The sequence below is a fragment of the Mus caroli genome, unplaced genomic scaffold (genome assembly GCF_978045245.1).
Source record: "Mus caroli unplaced genomic scaffold, Mus_caroli_1 scaffold_14, whole genome shotgun sequence".
Lineage (NCBI taxonomy): Eukaryota > Metazoa > Chordata > Mammalia > Rodentia > Muridae > Mus > Mus caroli.
Window position 1 is genome coordinate 102,804,641 of NW_028227269.1, and position 23,228 is coordinate 102,827,868.

The 23,228-nt window shown below is 49.0% G+C and overlaps 1 protein-coding gene across 5 annotated transcripts in view; it reads right to left on the reverse strand.

The window, feature by feature from the left end:
* Clmn (calmin) overlaps positions 1–23,228 on the reverse strand; it is a 106,833-nt gene that overhangs the window by 36,689 nt on the left and 46,916 nt on the right. For all 5 annotated transcript variants that reach the window (XM_021178585.3, XM_021178586.2, XM_085830644.1 and 2 more), the window contains exons 2-3: positions 6,523–6,584; positions 2,041–2,136 (exon numbers count right to left, since the gene is read on the reverse strand). In XM_021178585.3, the coding sequence (XP_021034244.1) occupies positions 2,041–2,136; positions 6,523–6,584 (158 nt within the window). The remainder of the gene's footprint in view (positions 1–2,040; positions 2,137–6,522; positions 6,585–23,228) is intronic.

The following is a 23,228-nucleotide window of genomic DNA, read 5'->3' on the forward strand; positions in this document are numbered from 1 at the left end:
CACAGACTACCACAGTCATCTCCTCCCACACAGGCCAATTCCACCAGGAAAGACCTGCTGCTGCCTGGCCTCTGAGGCTGGCCTCGAACTCAGAGATCCATCTGCCTCTGCCTCCTGAGTGTTGGGATTAAAGGCTTATGCCATCAGGCAGGGTGGGAAGTAGAGCTTTTAAAGAGACATCCAGAGCAGACGGCCATCTGTCACTTGAGCACAGGCATTCAGGAATCACCAAGGCCAAATCAAGCACTCGACTCCAGAGTCTGTTTCTCAGTGTAAACATCTGGCATTTAAATAAAATATGTTTTATTTTTGTGTGTGCATACAGATGCCAGCAGAAGTGGAGGCCCAATGAGTGCTTTGGACCCACTGGGGCTGGAATTACAGGTGGTTGGGAGCTACTTGATGTGGATTCGGTGAATCAAACTCTGCAAGAGCCACAATCACTCTCAACCGCTGAGCCATTTCTCCAGCCCCTATGACTGGCATCTTAGACTGGATCAATTTGCCATCTGGGGCAGGGGGCATCTGACAATGCCTGGGGACATTTGTGGTTGCTATACCAATGGGTGCTCCCAGCATTGAGAGTTTACCTGCTCTCATCCGACAGCTACAGGGAGGCTTTCCCTAATTCTTAGTTGTCACTCTGGTTAGCACAATGCTTTGTCGGCTAACCTGAATGGTCCAGGTTCAGGTCTTAGCCATCACAGGCTCACTGAAATCACTGGACATTCATTTACTAATTTACCTACTAAAATACGTTTGCTAAAAAACAAACAAACAAAACAAAAAACCAAAAAAAAAAAAAAAAACCAAAACCAAAAACAAAAAACCCAACAAGCTGAAACAGATATAGGCCAGCAAGATGGCTCAGTAACTATAAGTGCTTGTCACACAACCTGATAACCTGAGCTTGATCCCAGGAACCCAAAATGGAAAGAGAGAACTAACTTCCTCAGGCTATCCTCTGACCTCTCTATGTATACCCTATTACATGTGTATTACACCCCAAATACAATGCACAATAATGAAATAATAGTTTTAAAAAAAAGATATCACTCAGTTACTGTCGTTCATATTATTCATTTTCTTTAAGAGTCACATATTATTTTATGGGCATGAGTTCATGTGTACCATGTGCATGTAGTACCCACAAAGGCCAAAAGAGGGCACCAGAAGAGAGGGCATCAGATCCCTTGGAACTGGAGTTATGAATGGTTGTGAGCTGCCATGTGGTGTTGAGAACTGAACCTGGGTCCTCTGCAAGAGCAGCCAGTGTTCTTAACCGCTGAACCATCTCTCAGACCTGATGTCACAATTTTCGATTTCTTTATGTGTATGTGCCTGCCACATGTGTGCAGGAACCCTCAGAGGGCAGACAAAGTACTGGATCCTCCGAAGCTCCAGTTATTGTGAGCCATAGGGTGCTGGGCACAGATCTCAAGTCCTCTGGGAGAGTAGGGAGTGCTCTTAGCTGCTGATCCCTCTCTGCCGTCCCCACCTTATGTGAAAAAGCAATGCCATCCTTCAGCATGTCCTGATACTTATCGAGTTCCCCTGTCTGGATGTGTGGGTACATTTATATACCATGTCACGGTTGCATCTGGGATGCTCCCCCAAGACCCACACATTAAAGGCTCAGGGTGCTGTTGGCCTATGCACATCAGGCTATGGGGCACCTGGCTGCTGATGGAACCTTTAGGAGATGGGGCCTGGTGGGAGGATGTTAGGTCTTTGGAGTTGTGTCCTTGAGGATAATACTGGGGTCCTTGGCCCCTTTCTCTTTGCTGCCATGAGACGAGAAGTTTCCCTGTTACACATTCCTGTGACGCACAGTCTTTTCTCAGGCCCAAAGCTACAGGACCAAGTGGCCACAGACACCTCTGGAGCCATGAGCCCGAAGTCGAAGTCCCTTCTTCCTTAAAGTTTTTTTTTTACGGGTGGTGTTTAGTCCCAGCTACAGAAATCTGATGCCTGAATGGCAATGGGACCTTAGCAGTGCTTCCTTTTGTAATGCCCCCAACCCTGCTGTAAACGACATACCAGATTTCGCCCAGAGAGGACTTCTAACAGAGCCATTAGGATTTTGCCATCTTGAATATCAACAAACAGGTCCGTAACTTCTAGAGGTGGGTCACACTGTGGGACAGGAGGAAAAGGAGAAGCCCATTAATGAACTGGGTGAGTTACACAGTTCCTGCTCAAGACTGAACTCTGCAGGCAAAGGGTCATCCGAGGTGGCAGCAATCCATCGCCCTGGAAGGGCCCTCTGGCCGGCTGGTGTCTGGCGGCTGGGGAGGAGAGCTATACAAGAGACTCAGCAACAAGGGGATGATTGATTGGTTTTGGTAGCCCACCTAACATGAGATCTCAGACTCCAAGACTAGATCACATTCAGGTTTCTGTTTAAGAGGAAAAAGAAATGACATGCCATTATAGGCTTCTAAAGCATGAAAAACTCTGAGTCCGGGGTGATGGCCCAGTTGATAAAAGTGATGCCGCACACGCATGAGGACCCGGGTTCAATCCCTCGGTGCCCACATAAAAAGCTGGGCATGGTGGTACATGCTAATTATCCCAACGGAGGGCGGTGGAGGCCAGAGGATCCCCAAAGCCTGCTGGCCAACCAGCCTTGCTGTATCAGTAAGTCCCCGTCTCAAGAAACTCTGTGTCAAAAAACAAGGTGGGTTGCTCCTGAGAAACAACCCTGGAGGCTGACCTCTGGTCTTTACTTTTAGACATCTTCTACACACACACACACACACACACCCCACACACACCCCACCCTCCCACACCCCCCTCCCACAAACACCACATCACACACACACCACACACACACACACACACCACATCACACACACACACACACCACACACACACACAAACACACACACACCACACACACACACCCCACACACACCACATCACACATACACCACACACACACACACACACACACCCCACCCCCCCCACCCTCCCACACCCCCCTCCCACAAACACCACATCACACACACACACACACCACACACACACACACAAACACACACACACCACACACACCCCCCCCACACACACCACATCACACATACACCACACACACACACACCCCACCCCCCCCCACCCTCCCACACCCCCCTCCCACAAACACCACATCACACACACACACACACCACACACACACACACACCACATCATACACACACACACCACACACACACACACAAACACACACACACCACACACACACACCCCACACACACCACATCACACATACACCACACACACACACACACACACACACCCCACACACACACAAACACACACACACCACATCACACACACACCACACACACACACACAGGTCAGCGTACCCATCAATAAACCATATTCGAAGTCTGTTAGGCTCACGGGAAATGATCCAGTGCAAGCCCTCACTTCAGATTTGGGGAAACTGAGGCTCAAAGAGGTTGGGTGACCATCGCACAGCTATTTGGTAAACTCCTGTTTCCTACACCTGACCTTCAACGGTTGGACTGAGAATCAATCACACAACAGGGACCAGAGGCCTGCATTCAGAGCTCCTGCGGCCTTGATCTGAATTCCCCCTTACCTTTGTCCAGGTTTGAGGAGTGACTGGGTGCTTCCTATACCCCAGGAACAACGGAAAACAGGATGCAGAGGCAGCTGTCCCCAGCACACTCTCAGTGGTGAAGAAAATCTCAACCCGACATTAGCTTAGTCAGTCTTCTACTCTGGGAAAGCCCCTTTCTTCCCTGGCCCCTTGGTGGGCCTGTGTTCCACTGTTTATTAAGGAAGGTGGCATTTCCTCACCCTTTATACGAGTCCCAGTCCCCTGCTCCATTAGTCAAAATACAGGATGGGGCTACCTACAGGTGTACAAAACAGGGCATTGCCTCAAGGGCGCCAGGGAGTTTGAGCCAAAAGGCAAGATATTTTCTTTGCAAACCCTGCAGCTTCAGGAACATTCCAGGCCTGGCAGACTGCTTCCTTTTAAGAGACCCCAGCACCCCTGATGAATGGGCTAACAAAATTTCCAGTTACCCGCCTGACAGAAGTGGAGTCTGACTTGGGATTTAAACCCAAAGGCTAATTTCCATCGGCTGTTTCTGGAAGGGCCTCTGCAGCGGCATCAAACACGACCTTGGCTAGAGTCCACAGCTGGATGGCAGGGGGTAAGAACCCACTCCAGCCCAAACACTCCCTGGACAAACATTCCCCAGGCTTCAGGAGTCTGCTATGGCCGGAACCACAGCACCCCCCCCCCACCTCCCAAAGGGCTTTCTGCATGATTGAACTCCTTCTGTAAATTAAGGGATATTTTTTTCCAGAAGCCAGAGACTCAGTAAATATTCCTGACAGCCTTCAAATTATCGTTAAGCCCAATTCACCAAGGACTTCCTAGGTTTCCTTGACTTAAAGGTTGTTTTTTAAAGTCTCAGGGCTGGAAATGGGGCTGTTAATTTCTCTCTGCTAACAAGAGAGCTGCATCACTCTCAGATGCTGTCTGGTTTATCCTCAGAATGGGGGCTACCTGTTACGTACCTGCCTCCCCAAAAGAAGGGATAAGGGCAGGCCCGGGCGAGGAGACTGTCTGTGACGTGGCACATTCTCGTTCAAAGGGGCTCATACTGAGTGGTTGAAGAGTGAGGAACATTTGTTAAATGACTCTCTGCTCTTTTCAGTATTTATTTATTTTTACTATAAAAAGAAAGAAAGACCTTCCGGCTCTACCCCATCCCCTGCTAGGAATTCTCAGCCAGGCTGACATACATCGGGCATTAATTTTGGAGCTCTCCAAGCTCAGATTTGGAGACTGGTTTCCCCTTTTGTCATCTCCACCCCACCCCGGAATATTTTGCTTCGTGAGCCATGTACCCACGGTCGAAACAACTGGCAAAGGATTTATCGTGTTTCAAGTGTGAGTCCTTGTCACTTTCTACCTAGTCTCCAAGATGCTCTTGGGTGACGTGGCAGTGCCACGCCATCCCGTCTGAAAGAGGGACAGGAGCTCAGGAAGGATGGGAGCTCGGAACACAGTCAAAGGTTAAAGTGAGCCACTTCAGCCAGGAGCCCCACTTTCCTGCTTTCTGACTTAGAACAATTACATTCCCAGGGCTCACAGCTTCAGCCTCACGGTGCAAGGGAGCTCCTCACATTTCTGCTGGCCCCCCCCCCTTTACCTGCTCACCCCTTCTCTCCTCCTCAGCCCTGCCTTTTGTCTGGAGTTGCAGTCATCAGCTGTCTGGGAGCTAAGTGTGCTGGGGCCGAGCTTGCAGACAGGATCTTACTCAAAGTTGCATGGTCAAAGAATGTGAGAAATAAAGGGAGAGAGAGCTGGGACTGGAGAGATAGCTCAGCCATGTGGGTGCTGGGCTGTTCTACCAAAGGACTAGGATTCAATGCCCAGTACCCACATGTCAGCTCACACCCGCCTGTGACCACGAGTTTCAGGGCTTCTGATGCCCTCACACAGACAGGCATGCCGGTAAAACACCAATGCACACAAAGTAAAAAGAAATACGTATTAGAACAGGAAAGAGAAGAGCTGTAAGAGTTCGGAGGGCCTTGGGCACCCTGTCCTTATTTTTACATTCTACTTTGGGCTATGGGAAGATTCCAGGGAATCTTCTTGCAGGCATGAAGTAGGCTGACTGATGCAGGGAATGGCGCTTCAACAGCAATGTTAGAGTGGCTTTGCTAACCTTGCCTAAGTCAGTTCAAATGGCTACTAACAGCCCCAGAGCGGGCAGCTGGACAGTGTCTGAGTTGGAGGTGACTGAGGGTGCTTCTGTCTATGGAAACGCTGCAATGGTTCAAGGAAAGCCTTCTGTGGCTCACACGTGGGTTCCCCTCCAGAGCTATGCTGGTGACTGCAGAACAACTGGGTCTGCTCTCCGTGCTCCCCCATATGCTCTCCGTGCTCCCCACAACCCAGAAAGACTCAAAGGTTCAGAGCCATGGGGCACAAGGGCCTTCCCACAGAAGTATAGGGACCAGAGTTCCAACAACCAGAACTCAGATGCGGTAGTGTGCATTGGTAATTCCCAGTGTCCTCAAGGTGGGAAGCGACTCATAGGCAAATCCACAGAGGCTCCTGGGGTGGCTAGTCTGGTGTGTAGAGCAGTGAACAAGAAACCCCGTCTCTCAAGGGTGAAGGCGAGGGTGGACACTGAAGTTGTCCTCTGAGGGGCTCACTTCAGTGTGCTTACATACATGAACACTTACATACGTGAACACTTACATACATGAACATTTACATACATGAACACTTACATACATGAACACTTACATATGTGAACAGACATGTACACATATATACACAATATACACTACAGAAAGTCTCTCTCTCTCTCTCTCTCACACACACACACACACACACAGAAACAGAGAGGGAAAGACACAGAGAGAGAGTCACGTCTCCCTGCCACCATACAGAACCATCCATGTAGCCGCATGTGAATATAGGTAAATGTATCACTCACCAGCCCCAATACCCCCACTTGCCTTTTCGAGGTGTAGGTTTATCCATCGTGTGAAAGTCCTCTTCTGCACGTTTTCCCTCTCCACTGCAAACGAAGAAATGCCATTAACCAGGGCACGGGAGAAATACGGGCAAAATCCCACCCTCCCTCTTCCCAGGGAAATTCCATGTAGACAGAGGGCAGACTGAGCCCCGCAGGGTCCCCAACGTGAGAAAGCAGAACTCTCCTCAGAAGGGGCCACCAGGGGCTTGTGTGGCACCGGATCCCAGTGTTCCAGTCCAAGCATGGCTTCTAAGCACCTCATGAATACAGAATGGTCATGAGTGTCAAACTCCTGCCTGTAAGATGCTCTGTGGGAAGTACAAAGATCACACAAGGCATGGATCTCACAGCTGCCTACAACAGAGAGAGGTACAGGGCCATGGGGATGGTGAGATGGTTCTGTGGAGAAAGCCCTTGCCACACCAGTGTGATAAACAGAATTAGAATACCCAGAACCCAGAGAAAGCCAGACTCAGTAGAGTGCATCAGTAATCCAGCGTGCCTCCCGAGAGGCAGGACAGGAGGGATGGAGCCCACGGTTAGGAACTGGGAGGAGCTTTGGGACATGCTAGGTGTTGAAGAAATAATCTTCCGGTCACTTTCCAGCTCCTGTATTCAGGTCTTCCTCCTACCCCCACTTCTGCTCTGCAAGCTGAGAATGGCGGGCCCACTCCCAGGTTGACAGAGGGAACCTGGGGTCCTGCACATCATCGGCAACATCGTTGTTTTTCTTTACAGATGTTTTTGAGTGAGGATGTTGCTACATTACATTGTATGTCATTGTCTAAGACGGCTTCCAATTCAGGATCCTCCTGCCTCAGCCTCCAGAGCTCTGGGGTTGATTATATGGATGGGTCACCATGCCCAGCTTTGTAGCTCTTATTTTTAAAGCTAAGAATGGAAGATTCTGCAGGCACCCACTGCCTAGCCGTGGTGAGTGGACAGCCCTAAATCATGGATCCCTTCTTGCAGGGGACAGCACTCCCCACTGAGATTCTTATACGATGCGCTCATTGAGCAGGGTACCACCAGCTATCGGTTACGTTCTGGACTGGAATGTTCTGGGCTGGTTCTGTTCACATGTTTATAAAACTGTATGCTTGAAAACACCTCTGCTAAGGAGAAACCGTGCTAAGCATGAACAGAACAGGATGCAGAAGGCACCCAGGGGCCTTTCCAGTGGTAAAGAAGTCGTGCTGGGAATTCCCTGTGGTCCACCCCACATCAGCTATCACCATGGAAATGTCAAGTGTAGGTTAGATTCCAGCTTTCCCAGTGATAACCTGTAACCGCAACAATGACTTTGAAGAAATTCACTGAGCAGGGCCTGGAGAGATGGCTCAGTGGGTAAAATGTCCTCTGTAAGCTCTGTAAGCAAGAAGACCTGAGTTCAATTCCCTGGTGCCCATGTCAAAGCTAGGTGCGGCAGTGTATGTCTGCAACGCCAGCCTGGGGAATTGGAGAAAGGTGGGTCCTAGGGGCTCCCAGCCAGCCAGTCTAGATGGCACAGCAAGCCTCAAGTTCAGTGAGAGACCTTACTTCGAACAATAGGGTAGACAGCGATAGAGGAAGACAGGTGACCACCTCTGGCCTCCACATGTGCACACCTGAGTGGGTATATACCTATAAACACACACACACACACACACACACTTTACAGAAGAATAAACTGGGAGCTAAATACCCACATGCTTCCTTCCCCTCCCTCCTAAGTAAGCACTGTGGTCTTAGTTATTCCAGGCCCGTCAGAGACTAGATGGTGTTCCTCTGAGGGGCTGAAGCTCCAGTCTCTCTCTGTCTTGAGGCATGGTGGCCCATGGTGGCTACCACCTCCGTGTTCAGCCACCGTGCCTCTCAGGAAACTTCCCTGAGGTACTGAGCCAGACAACTTCTAAGTTGCTCCCAGACTACTAAGTTCTGGATTTCAGCACGGTAGAAGAACATGCTGTAGATGCCAACAACCATTTCATTCATTGTCCTTAGCAAGAAGAAAATGAGAGCCAATTTGTCTGCTGTCGGAGGAAAAAAGGGCTTTGCTTTTCTGTAATGACTACAGTGCCTTTCTGGCTCTTGGCCACACTATTAGGCAGATAGTGGCACCTATAAATCAGATTTTAATATTGTGCCTTTCGTGCTTTTTTTAATTGAAGAGCCAGCAGACAGTAATTACGCCTAAAACTGCTTTCCCCCTCTCATTTGTCTCCTTTCCTAAAGAAGGTCACTGACAAGCGGGCATGAGATTGAAAGATGTAATCCCAGCAGGCTGGGCTTCCTGGAGAGGGAAAGGAAACACTGGCCAAAATGTCAGGACAAGGGGACACTTGCTGAGATGGCTGAGTCCCAGGGACTCATGAAAGCTTGCAGTGTCCCATCTCAAGCACCATCTGAGAACTGCCCGTCTCTGGACATAGATCTACCATGTTCTCTTGGGTGGCAGGAGTTTTCCAGGGTAATTACTTATCCCCTGCTCAATAGACATTGTGACTTCTTTTAATCTGCCACCACTGGGAGGGACAGACCAATGAACAGCCAGCCGTGCACCAGCACCCAGCACACAGCCTTGGGCACAAGCCTGGGAGGCATTTCTCATCCTTGACAGCCCAAAGTGGGCTGCTGGGTCTTAGTGGTAGGCACATTTAAAATTTTAATAGCCACTTCCAAATTGCCCTCCCCAAAGGCTGTCCGAGTTTATACTTTCACCCCCACCTGTCTTTAAACAAGTTTATGGGGATTGTAAAGTATTTACACACACTCACACATACACACACACACACACACACACACACACTCAAACACCCAGGCTTGCTTCTCCAGCTGGCCTCAGAGAAAGAGCAAAATATAGCCCATGAGACGGAAAAGCATTTAGTAAGGAGGTTGAGAGGGAACTCACAGCTTCACTGAGTGTGGTAGTGTAAATGTGGGTGTGTGTATCTGTTGGTCTACACTGCCCTACTTATCCAACCAGCAATCCACAACCACACACCACACTCAACTCATCCAGCCATTCAACCAGCCACGTATCTCCTACCATGGACTTTACCATTCCTTCATCTGTCTATCCATATACCCATCTGTCCAATATGGCATCCACTTACCCATTCATCCATCTATCCATCCACCTACCCATCTACCCATCCATTCATCCATCCATCCATCCATCCATCCATCCATCCATCCATCCATCCACTCAGCCATCCACACATCCAGTTGATAAGTTGATATTTTTATACAAGGATTCCTAGACACTGGAGCAATGCCAGGCTCCGTGGGCAAAACCAGCAAGGAAGAATTAAGCATTCACGGAATCTGCGCTCCAAGAATTCACAGACAAGTAGGAAGGGGAAAACAAAGCTACCGAGAGGTACAAATGAAAGGGATAATGGGTTAAAAGTGCCCAGGATGACAGAGATAGGGACAGGGGACTTTGTATCTCACAGGGTACTCTTCTAGGGTCCTCCAGGAGAAGTGGGACACAGGGGACTCCTGGCGGCAAAGGTTGCAGATTCAAACCCTGCTGACTCAGAACCAACCCTGGGGTTGCTTTTGCTTCTGTCCCCACTAATGCCTGCGGGCAAACCTGAGCATAGATCCTCTTCTACAGGAGGGGTAGCAGGGGATGGTCAGACACAATCCCAGATATCAGACAAGTTCCAAACTGAAGTAGGTATGAAGAACATATTCTCAGTGCTTAAAACCAGGACGCATCACTCAATGCACAGAAGAGTCTGAGGGAACCTCTGCCCGCCCAGCACAACTGCTTCATGTCACCCTACAGCCTTCAGCAAGTTCACGCTCTACAGAATGAGGACAGCCCTGTTCCCACCCTGCCCCAGAAGCCTGCTATGGGAGTGCATGAGGTCACCCCGAGACCTTCCCGTCCCTGGCAGCTGCTGTCATCAGGCCGAGCTCCCTGGCCCCTGGCTTACACAGCACACCCTGAACTCCGGGATTTTGTCTAGTGTCTCGACACAGGACTGTTGCCCTTGCATGGCTGTCTCCATTTCAAAATGTGCCCCCCTTCCTGCAGGCATTCCTACTTCTGGCCTGCCAAGACTCCATAAACTTTATATAGTTTCCATAAATCCAACGGCCCCTTTTTTCCTCTCACGTTGTAAAGGTCTAGGAAACAGTTTCCCTGGCGAGGTCTGGCCAGCTCATGGAGTGGCTGAGGGGGCCCCGTGCGGGCAGCAATGAAGTAATAACAGCACTGTAAAATTGCCATCCCAGCTCTGCCTGGCCAGGGGGCGTGCAGGAAAACCAGGCAGGGTGGGGTGGGGTGGGGTGGGGTGGGGTGGAGGGAGAACACCAGGCCCAGGACCTCAAAGATTGGGCAAAGGAGGGGCAAGAGACAGGGGAGGCCCCACTGTCCAGCTCAAGGCTACAGGTCCAAATTCTCAGGTGCAATTCTGCCTCTGGCTTTGAAAAAAAGAAAAGAAGAAGAAGAAGAAGGAGAAGGACCATTTCCCTCTTCTTCAGGCCCCGAGGGGTAGGCAGGCTGAGGAGCTGGAAGCCTCAGAGAAAGGGACACATCCCGGGCGTTAAAGCAGATATCTTCAGATATAAGCCCAGTCTTCACCCCTAACCCAGGAAACATCTCTTCGCCATGGATGGAGATCATTACAGAAAACCACAACCAATCAAAATGCAGAGCTGTGGAGCTTAGTCCCGATGGTTCATCTCCAAAACACTCCTGCACCTAAGGCTCAGGGCTCACTGCGGAGGGATGAGGGGCCAGGAAGGCTGTGGGAGCCCGAGGATTGGGAGCATGGTGGAGTTCGCTGTTACACTGTGTCTCCTGGGAATGTGAGAAGCTGCGCCCATCATCAGCAGAACCAGGACAACAAAAGACAAGCTAACATGGATGTGAGCACAGGGGCAGGGAGATGAGAGGAGCCCAGAAGGCTTCAACCCTACACAAAGAACTACAGACACCCAAGGAAAGGCCAGGGGCAGGGGTGGGGGTGGGGGGTGGGGGGTAACGCAAGGGGCCAGAGGGGAGACACAGTCTTTCCCAGGGACAAACACAGCACTTGGTTGTCCAGTGCTAAGTGGTCAACCCTGAAAATGCACATGAGAGTAGGAAAAATTATTTTATGTATTTGGAAACATCTCTCTCTCTCTCTGTGTGTGTGTGTGTGTGTGTGTGTGTGTGTGTGTGTGCAACAACAATGAGGAAAAAGGCTATGAATTTGAAGAAAGCAAGTAGGGTATATGAGAGGGCTTAGAGGGAGGAAAGGGAAGGGAAAATGATGTAATTATACTAATCTCAAAAAATAAAAGAAATAATTAAAAACAAAGAGATTCGTTCAAACTTGTGGTCTTCTGTCTCTATGGTCATTTTTCTCCAAAATTTACTTCAAATACAGTATTCTCTCTATAATACTTCTGTTCTTCCCAGCCCAGGGGAGAAATCTAATGGCTTTTGGCACTTATTTAAAAAAAATTATATGATTGAAATTATACCATCATTATAAAGTTTTAAAAGTACAGGGAAAATTAAAATCTCCTTAAGCTTCATCATGCCCAGAGAAAACACACCCAGCAGCGTACGGTGTGCACACACAGAGAGCACATAAATCGCCACTCAAATAATTTCCATGTGATCCGGTGTGACTCAGTTTCTCAAAATATGGCCCATACTCACGGACAGATCCCCTAGAGTGACAGTTAAGATCCGCACTTTGAGCTCCATTCAAAACTTTTTTTTAAAAAGACATCTTAAAAAAAAAATCCGTAGTACATGTAAGTGCTTGTGTGGCTAGGAAGAGGGCATCAGATCCCCAGGAGCCGGAGCTGGCAACTGAGAGTCACCTGTCTTGGGTATCAGAAACCAAACTATGGTCCTCTGTGAGAGCAGCAAGCACTCATAACTGCTGAGCCATTTCTCTAGCCCAAGGCGCCTTTCTTTTGAGGCAGGGTTCTAACAGATCCCCAATTGACCTTGACCTCCTTATGTAGCCCAGGATAACCCTGAACTGAGGAAAGGGGCACTCACTCCCTCACTTGATATCCATGATGCTAGAGACGGGACCCAGGGCTCCATGCATGCTTGGCAAGGAGTCTGCCCACTGAGTTACATCCCCAAACCCTGTTCGAGACCTCCAGGGTTATGCTTTGAGGCAGGGGCATGGGAATCTGCACCTTACCTGCTCAGTGGTGAGAGACCCTGCATCTTGGAAAGAGAGATAGGCACAGGTGACTTCTTGTATCTTCCCGTGATACAGAGAATGCTAATAGGTTATGCTAGGCTGGTGGGGAAGTCCCAGATGTTTAGAGCCTGGTAAGTTTTACCATAGCCCCTAAGGTAATGCAGTTACCTAATGCAGCCTTCCTAATACAGTTCCTCCTGTCAATACAGTTCCTCATGTTGTGGCGTCCCCTAACCATAAAATGAGTTTCGTTACTACTTCATAACTATGATGTTGCTACTGTTACGAATCGTCATGCAAATATTTTTGGAGATGGAGTTTTGCCGAAGGGAACCACTGTCCTTCCGTCATCCCTGGCTCTTCAGGTTCCATAACCATAAACTCAGGCTTAATTATCATTTAAGCTAATTCAATGTGAATAGCCAGCAGAGAAAGAGAACCGGCTTGGAAGCACCAGGCAAGAGTCACTTTCTCTTTCACCCAGAGCTCTCCTGATGATAAACTCAGACGTCTTTATTGCTGAATTCCTGTGACTGGGAGGAGTCCAAGTCCCTGAGAGGTTCCTGGACTGGGATGGGGGTGAAGGCTATGGATCCAAATATTTGTAGGGAGACAAGCTTTGAGTCCAGAGGCACTGTTGGACAGAAGGGAGAAGAGAGAGGGCACGAGCTATAATGTCCTTGCTCCACTCCATGTCCTGAGCGACATAAATGGAGGTAGCTGAGGGAACTGAATGGGGCTGGCACAGGACAGAGTGCAGAAGGAAGACCTGTAGTACCACTTGAAAGACACGAACCAGCTTTTCCTGTCACAGAGGCTGCTACAGAGGTCCACTGGTGGGGCTGTGCAGCCTGCCCTGTCACTAGTATTGGGGAAAATTTTTTTGTTAAAGGTAGCTGGTGATAAAGGCCACAATTCCCGGATAGTAGCACTCTCATCTACAAGCCCATGTGGTCTATAAATGTGGCCAGGAACTACCCAGGTCACAAACAAGGACTGGGAGGCTCAGGCAGCCGATGTGTGGTGGCCACTCAGGGGAATTGCAGGCTTTGAACCTAGCCTACCTTGGCTCCAGGCTGATGCTCACCTCCGCTTCCACATTTCTGGACGTTCTGGTCCACACTCACAAAACCGACAGGGCATCCTCCCCAAGCTTGGTCTCAATGCCCCAGGCCTCCTCTCTGATGGTGTCCCTCAGCCATGCCCATGGCCAGGAACATCTGATAAGGTTTAGAATCCTTCAGGTGTGGCTCTCTCGGTCACTATGATCAACCAAGGTGACTATTTCCAGGAACACGTGTCAGGCAATGTCTGAGAGGTAATTTTGATTCTAACAACTGAGGGCCTGCTGCTGGTCTCTCGTGGCCAAGAGCTGCTCAGTATCCCATGATGCCCAGCCAACCTCTCCAACATAGGCTTGTTGGGTCTATAACGCCAGCAACACTGAGGGAGCTAGCCCTGGCTAGGGGTAGTGTTCTAAGGTGACTGCCCATCCAAGATCTGCTCCAGTGCAGTGCAGACGAGTTTCAGTGAGTGTGGGAAGACTCTGTCCCTTCCAAGTGACCTTGGATGAAGTCAGATCTGCCCCACGGCCTGTTTCCCAGTAGGTGCAATAGGGTCATAAAACTTACTTCAGGAAGTTGGAAGCATCAAATCCATTAGTGCTATTTCCTGACAACAACACCAAAGACTTTACCCCATCCTGACAATGAAACCCCTTGTTATGTAAGGGGGAGGGTGCAAGCAGGTAACAGACAGAAAGCAGGATAGGCCAATTAGGGCAAGACCTGAATGGGATCCCAGACTCCCAGACCTTAGTAAAGGACCGGGGACACCATAAGTGTTGCAAACACACAGTGTTGCTGCTGTGAGCCACCTTGGACAATTGGAGGCTGTTGTCTATAGAGACAATGTTTCCTTCCTAGGGCTGCGGGGAAACCATACTGCCTAAGAATGTCAGGTGCACCATAGACACTCAAGTAAATGGACTCATGGGTTCCCCCAGCTGGTAGCATCAGGCTAAGACAGGAGCAGCCCTTAGGGTTGGCCTTCATGAGCCTGCAGTTACTTTTATAAAATGAGTTGGCAGCCAGGGGAAGAGCGACGAGAGCTTGTGGGAGGGTGATTTGGGGGTCAAGACCTCTCTGCTACTCTTCATTGTCTGAAAGGTCAGGGAAGGCAGGGTGGTGGGATCCTGCTGTGCCTACTTCTGCACCCAGTCACTGTTTGCCACAAATCGCCTTATCCTGTGCAGAAAGCTGGCTCAGCACCAGGGAACGGAGATTTTTCCCTGTCAGAGACAATCACCAGGTTTTCTCTGATGCTCCCTGAACTAGAAATCTCTCACCTAAATGTACACGTAGTCCATTTTCTGTTTCTGCATTCTTGGATTCAAATCACATTTTTAAAAAATAGATATTTTAAAAATTCCATCCATCCTGACCATGAACAGGCTTCTTTTTCTTGTCTCCATAACAATACAGTAAAACGACTATTGCTATAGACCCCACATATAGGGTGCTAAGTTCTACAAGTCAGCTAGAGATGGTCAAAGAACATGAGGATGTGTTTGTTCTTGAGAACACTGGACCATCTTATACAAGGGACGTGAGCATCTAAGTACTTGGGTACCCAGAGGGCTTCTGGGACCCACCCCCTTAGATACCAATGCACAACTGCATCTGAGACCCTGAGATGCTCAGGCCCTCTTGTCTCTAGGACTATTCCTGGCTCACTCCAAACACACTTAGCCAATTCCTTGGCTCAGATTTGCATCCCTCTCTTGGGTCCCTTGCCTTGTTTCCTGGGGACCACAAGGACACACAATGGCAACTCCTGTCCACGGCAGCGTGTGAAGCAGCCCCGCGCAGTTCTACCTCCTTCCCCATGCTCTGCTTGCCGACTCCTCAAGAGCCCATACCCCTTGAAGAGGTCCATACCCGCTCCAGATGAGACCCAGCCTTGCTCGGTGGTTTCCCGCCTCTTCCCGTCATCTTTCAACACTTCCCAGAAACACAACCTCATTACAGGGCCCCATGCTGGTTCACTTGAGAAATAAAACTCAGAAACAAATTAAATGGCAATTTCTTTTTAAACAGGAGAGAGGCCAGGCTTTGGGAATACCAGGCCAATGTCCTTCGGTTCCGACTCTTGGGGACCACTTCCCCCAATGGCTCTGGCGGTATTAAAGTCAGGCCTCTGTGTGGTTACTCGCCAGTCACGATTTTGCATTTAATTTCCTTTGTTTTTTCCTCCATGAATATTTGCTTTGACCCAAGTCCTTTTTATCGAGACTGGTAATAAAATGTGAAACCCTCGTAGGGACCACAGGCCGAGCAGCACAGAAATACTACAGACAGGGGTGCAGGCAAGCCCCAACTGGCAGGCTCACGTACCCTCTCTCAGGATGCCCCGTTACTTTTTATCTTCCATCCCTCCTGCATGCTGGAGATGGTGTCCACAGGCAACAGAGCAGAGAATAACCCGCTCTGGTTGGTGCAAACCAGTGGTCTCTGTAATACACGCCCCCTCAGACTCAAATAAAACTGCCAAGCTCATTCTAACTGGGGACTTAGATCCCGTTCTCGCTCAGGTCCCAGAGGCCACCAATTAACATACCATGTCCTGCCCTGCCTCGCCCCTGTTTCTCAGCTGCTCCAAAACACATAACCCAGGGCTCCAAAGAGCTAGTCCCAATTACACACCAAATTAAATTTTAAGCTATATATATATAGGACCAGTGCCTGTAGCTCAAATAAAAAAAAACCCGTTCCAGTTTTCCCGGAGCATGATTCTGTCTAAGCTCAACATTAACCCTCAAACCACCTTGATTTATGGCCAGTGCCGCCAGCCAGCCATAAAACTATAAGCAGACAAATAGAGATTTTACATTTGGCCAGATGGGCAGGCCTGGGCGACAGGACCAGTGCAGGCAGACTGCCCCAAAGTGTCCAGCTATGACCCAGGAAGGCACGTATGGTACTGTACAATCATTTATAAAGTCACTCAACCATAAATGATAAGACGTGGATCCCATCCTCATAGGCTCTCTCTGCCAGGTTTAAAAAGAGAGACTGGCTGGGAGGATTGGCTCACTTCTGTGAGTCCAGACCCAGGATGCTGAGGCAGGAGAGTCACAAATGGAAGGCCACGGAGTGAGATGTTCTCTCAAAAGAGTGAATGAGGAGGAGGATGGGGAGGAGGAGGAGGAGGAAGAGGAGGAAGAGGGGGAAGAAGAGGGGGAGGAGAGGGGGAGGAGAGGGAGGAGGAGGAGGGGGAGGAGGAGGGGAGGAAGAGAAAGAGGGGGAGGAGGGGGGAGAAGAAGGAAGAAGAGGGGGAGGAGGAGGAGGAAGGGGAGGAGGGGCAGAGGAGATGGAGTGGGAAGGCATGGGATAGAAAGTCCAAGGAAGGAAAGAAGGAAGAGACAGAAGGCTATGGTTTGGTTTTATTTGTCCGCCCAGAATGCGTGTGTTGAAAGCTTGGTGCCAGCTGATGATCGAACTGAGGGGAGATGGGCCCTTTAGGAGGAAGCGGGGCCTGCTTGGAGGAAGCAGTCACTGAGGCCAGGTTCTTGAGGAGAAAACTGGAACCTCAACCCCATTCTTTCGTTTTGCTTTCTGGCCACCCCGGGGTGGGTGGTTTTTCTCCATCATAGGATCCTGCTGTGAAATCCTGCCTCCCCCAGGTCCAAAGCATCCTGACGGAGCCACACCACAGACCATGCCCTCTGACCTCCGACAGAGCCGGAGGAGCCTGGCTTCACTTTTCAGGTGATTTTCTCGGGTATGTTGCCACAGCAGCAGATTCCTTATTCACATACCATGAAGACTCATCTCTGGGCCTCTGACGCCATGATCCACCAAAGGACTACACTTTGGGAAACCACAAACTTAGGCACATTTTTTTTCAAGCCAACATTTCCATAAAAATGAGAGACTTCTAGATCAGTGCTTTCCAAACTATATCCTACAGATATAGAGTACTCACTAAAATGTTTTTTAGGAAGTTCAGGATATAGGAAGTATATTTATGACCAATATGTTTAAAGCCCTGATAAAGCTCACCCCCCCAAAAAAAATTATGGGGCAGAGAAAATGGCTTAGTGGTAAAGTGCTTCCCACCCACACACATGAGGACCTGAGTTCAAATCCCTAGCTCCTATGTAAAGCCAGTCACGATAAGATGTATCTGTGATTCTAGTGCTCCCACAAGGAGATGACAAGGCAGAGTAGAATTCCCAGAAGTCTATAGGCCAGCTAATCTGCCACAGGCAGAGAGAACAACAAAGGGAGACCCTGCCTCAAACAAGACACAGAGAAAGCCCGACACCTGAAGCTGTTCTCTAACCCTTCATACATGTACTATGGCATACATGCATGCCCTCATTCACACACACATACACATGTGTGTGATCAAGCACATACACACATATTCACATACACATAAACATAGTCATGTATATGTACACACACTTGTGTGCACACACATTTACATACAAGTGCACACATACATGCACATACACACAGTCACATATACATATACACATTCACACACATAGTTACCTATATGTACACATATGTATGTGTGTACACAGTCACATACAAATGTGCATACACATGCACACACATACACACAGAGTCACATACATGTACACACATACATGCACACACTCACATACACATAGACACATTCACACACATAGTTACATACATGTACACATATGCTCTCTCTCTCTCTCACACACACACACACACACACACTTCTGTAACTCCACTCAAACCAAGTTCATTTGAGGCCAGACTTTTCTGTATAAAACAGTGTCCTTACAGAATCTTGCTTTGGAAACCAGAGGGAGGACCACAGATGGGGGAGCTGCTTGCACCGGCTCCTTACAGAGTGCAAAGTGGATGGCTGATAGCTTATGTGGTGGCAATGACAAAGACTACTTTTCCCCGTGGGACACACCTCCACTTCCCAGCCTCCCACGCAGGTAGGTGGTGGGGTCACATGGCTGAGTTCTGGCCAACAGGATGGAGTCAGGCAGAAGGCATGCCATTTCTAGACACCACTACCCTGCCCTATAATGATTGAGAGAGAGAGTAGACCCACCACAGCAGTGGACTCTGGAACCCACTGAGAAGAAGAGAGTTACCATGTTACAGTTGTGTGAAGAAGGATGCTTACATCAAACTTTGGTGTGGGGAAGGCAGGAGCCATACCTGTGCCACCTCAGACAAGTTGGCAGTCTAGTTTGTCACCTTCTCTGGGAAGGGGACTGTGCCCAGGCTGCTTGAGCCCCTGTTCAGAGCAAGTGTGACAATATGGGCCCTTCCAGAAGGGCCTTTGTCACAGGGTTAGTGCAGTCCTAGAAGAAAGGCTATCCTTAGTTGTCACTCAAGAGCAGAGCTCCAAGGCCCAATGACGAGAATCAGCGTGACCTCTGCATTCCAATCACACTTAAAAAATGGAAATTGAACACACAACCCTGTGTTTGCACAAACATACACATACCCTTAATTTGCATTTTAAAGCCTATCTGCCTTTAATGAGATCCACAAGTTCCTCTCAAATCTCAGTGTTCTTGGCCAGCCATGAAGGTGACCCTGTCCACACAGGACTAAGGGAATCCCAGCAGGGCGTTAGGTGCTAAAACTGGAGAAGTGCCAGGCACATAGAGACACGTTTTGTATCTAGGATAGCAGGTCTGGAGAGGGAGGGGGCGGGAGGGGGGGAGACAGGGGAGGGGAGGGAGGGCTGTGCAGGCAGAACAGGTCCATTCCGAATACAAAGGTAAGGATGGCAAGCCGGCTATATTCACTTCAAAGAAAAGAACACAGGACTCCCTGTTTACAGTTTCTGCCTGCAACAGAAAGTGACAGTGTGACTGTAAACTGTGACAGGAAGGTGAGGAGCTTCACAGTCACCTCCAACTGGGACAACAAGAGCTCACATTAATTAGCACAAGACAGGGCTGCCTGACTAGAGGCAGCCTTGCCACAGAAGCCAATGTTCACAGGCCATAGTGCTTTCCTTCTGGAATGAGGTATTCTCAGGTTGCATTCCCTGGGCAGAGGCACACAGCTCACACCACATCTGGGCTGGTGGTGCGGGTAACAATCCCAGGTAGAGCCCTAGGAGGACAGGAGCTGGTGCTGGGGCCCGGCTCGGTAGCTGCTGCAACTCCTTCTCCCTCCTCCTCCTCCACTGCTACATTTTGATTTCTTGAGATAGTGTATATATATATAAAACCATATATATAAATATATATACCATATATAAACCATATAATAAATAAACCATATATATACACATATGTATATATATATATACATTATATGTGTGTATATACATTATATGTGTGTGTAATATATATATATGTGTGTGTGTGTGTGTGTGTGTGTGTGTGTGTGTGTATAAAACCAAAGCCAGCCTTGATTTCACTATGTAGCTCAGGCTGGCCTCAAACTCACCAGTCTTCCTGTCTTAACCTCCCAGGGTGTTAGAATGATAGGTGTGAGCCCCCACACATGACCCAAGGCAGCAGGCAGTTCTGCTAATCCTCAGAGTGAAGGGCCACTGCTGCTCCATCACTGGGAGTCTTTCAGCTGGCACAGAAGTCCTCTATGGTGCTATCCCAGGCGCTGAGCCACCATGAAGGGATTCTTCCTCACCCAGCCTCAGGGAGTGCTGGCACAATATTCTTCTGCAACAGTGGCCAGGTACAGCTTCTGTGCCCAGGCTCTGGAGTCATGCATAGGTCTCCAGTACATGGCTGTCCTCCTGGAGAAAGGACCCTGCCTCGAAGCAGCGTCCTACGTGGGGCAGCTTCCTACGCCAGAAGTCCATTGTGGGATCGCTGCTGTGTCCCTCATGGCTTCTTCCCTAGGAGATGGGTGTCATCATGGTGGGCGGGATAGATGGGGACAACCCTTCCTTGTCGTGATCCACAGGAAGAAGACAGTGGAACCGGTTTCAGAAGCTGTGGTCACTAGATCAAGATTAAGCCTGAGAGCATGCCTAGGGAATTCAGATGCAGCAGTAGTTTCAGTCTGGTTCTATCTGGCTGATCCCTGGGATAGAGGGCTGGTGTGGAGGCCACGTACCATCCTATGGACTACAGAGCAGAAGGACCGAGAAGATGCAAACAAGAGAAAGGAAGAGCGAAGGGTCCATGAGAAGCCTGCAAACAGATCCCTGCTCAGGCCTATTTGCCACTGCCCTGTCCCCCGCCCCCACCGTGCCACCAGCTCCCCCTTTTCCCTCCTCTCCCCCTTTGGATTCACAGGGACCCTGGTATGAGAATAATGGCAACTCTGTAGCTTAACCATGCCCTCCATTGTGGGGTTTTGGCAGATTACAATGAGAACCATTCTAGTCTTCAACCAGCAAACTTCATGTGGCAGGGATGGGAAGATCAAAGAGAGGAACCTGGAGACAGAGTCTGCAATGTGTGGTCCTTACTAGATCCCGACTCGTCACCCCAAAGTGAGCAACTGTAGTCTGAAAGCTTGCAACTAAAACAAATATCCAGGATATGTAATGTCCACATTAGGGGATTTGAATCAAGCAACAAACGTTAAAGAGCCCTTGACAGGAGTACTCTGGTCGCCACTTTGAAACCGTGCCAACCGAGGCAGGGAGAAATAAGGTCACCCATTTAGTGAGTGACAGAACCAGGTTCTGAACCCACTTGGGCCCCAAAGCTCACATCTCTAACCATTACGCAATACTTCCTGACTCACTGTCCCTCTCCAGCCCCATTGAATTCAAAACCATCCAAGTCCTTCCTAACTAGGTCGTCACACCCAGCCGAGAGCCACCTGTCACATTGATGGGCCCCTCTGTAAGGGATGTTGATTTCCAGTCCCTGTGTTATCTGCTATTCGAACTATTTCAGCCAATTCTGCAAGGCGAGGGTCTCAGATTCAAGGCTCAGACGCTGTCATAGGGGAGATGTTTTCCTAGGTTGAAGGGAGAGAGGCCTGGGGGAGGGACACTTGCCTTTTGTTGCAGGCTCGCCGGAGGACTTCATTTTGTGTGTATGCATCTATTTGATATAAATTTCAATTTGTATTTAAAAATTAATTGTTAAGCCAGGCCTGGTGGTGCAGACCTGTAGTCCCAGCTACTAGGAGGGCCTGCTTGAGCAATTTAGGAAGACCTAAACTCAAAATACGAAGCAAGAAGGAGGCTGGGGATGAAGCTTGGTAGCAGGCACACTTGTCTTGCAGACACGAAGCATCAAATAAATGAATAACTTATAGTTACTCTTCACTCACCCTTGTGCAAATAATTTGTTTGTTCCCAAGACCACCTTTGGAGAATTAGTCACATATACATCTGACAGGAAGAATTTTTCTGCTTGTAAAATTGTTAGATATCTACACTAGAAAATTTCAGAAAATCCAACAAAAGGGGGGATGTCACAGACCAACTTAACCCCCTCCATACTTCCCTTGGTCTGTTCCTTATTTTTACTACGCTGCCCTCATATATGCAATGAGGTCCTCCACCTCAGGTCTGCCTCTTACCCTTCCCGGGTAGTTTATCTCGCTGCCTCTTCATGACTGTGTTATGGTCACCCGGGAATTTTCTTTGACCCTGTAAGCACGGCGAATGACCTCAGCTCTTAATCAAGCATGTAATCCTGAAACACCCAGGCACATTCCAACCTAGCCCAGAAGCTGGCATGATCTCTTGTGAGCTGCAACCCCAGAGCGAAGCCTTCTGTCGTTCTCTCCAGGGAGAAACATAATCAGGTCTGAGCAGGGGGTGGGAAGAGGGTACCCAGGATGCTGGGGGGTTGATGGAGTAGGCTGTGGCTGTCCTAATACCCATGGCCATCTCCTTCCTGTTCCTAACAGAATTCCAACTTTGGGTCTGCAATCTTCTCGGTTGTTAAAGCATTTCCCAGCCTCTCTTGCGGAGCTGAACTCATGAGAAAGCTCAGCCACTAAGGTGACCGTGCAAATGAAGGCAAGGGACTTCTGGAATGTTCTTTACCGAGAAAGGCGAGAATACCATACATCTCCTCTAGCCTTGGCCTTCCTAGAGTGGAACTCAGAAGACAGAAAACCCAGCAGTGATTGCTAAGGATGACCAAGAAGAAAGCAGCTAGTTCCTCTGCAGTCCTACTAAGTGCCAGCACTGGCCCCAGGCTGCTCATCTGTGGACTCTGCTCTGAGAGCATCGCTCTCTGAAGAAGCCACTGTGTAACTTAACATCTGGACACCATCCTAACACAAGAGAAACTCCTGCCATTGTTACAAGTTTATCATTTGTGACTAAGGACAGAACTCAAATCAACCCTGTGTCCTTATAGCTGGGTATTTACACCAGTGTGCCTTGATGCTACTAATGGCCCGGTAATAAGCATTTTGATGCACATGTGCGCATGGGCCCTTACATTTCTCAAACTCTTTATCATTTGTGAAATTCTCAAACCTGCTCTCTTTAGGCGTTTTGTTTTGTTTTGTTTTGTTTTGTTTTTCTCACAAAGAAAGAAAGGAAGGAAGGAAGGCAAGATAAGATGATTCAG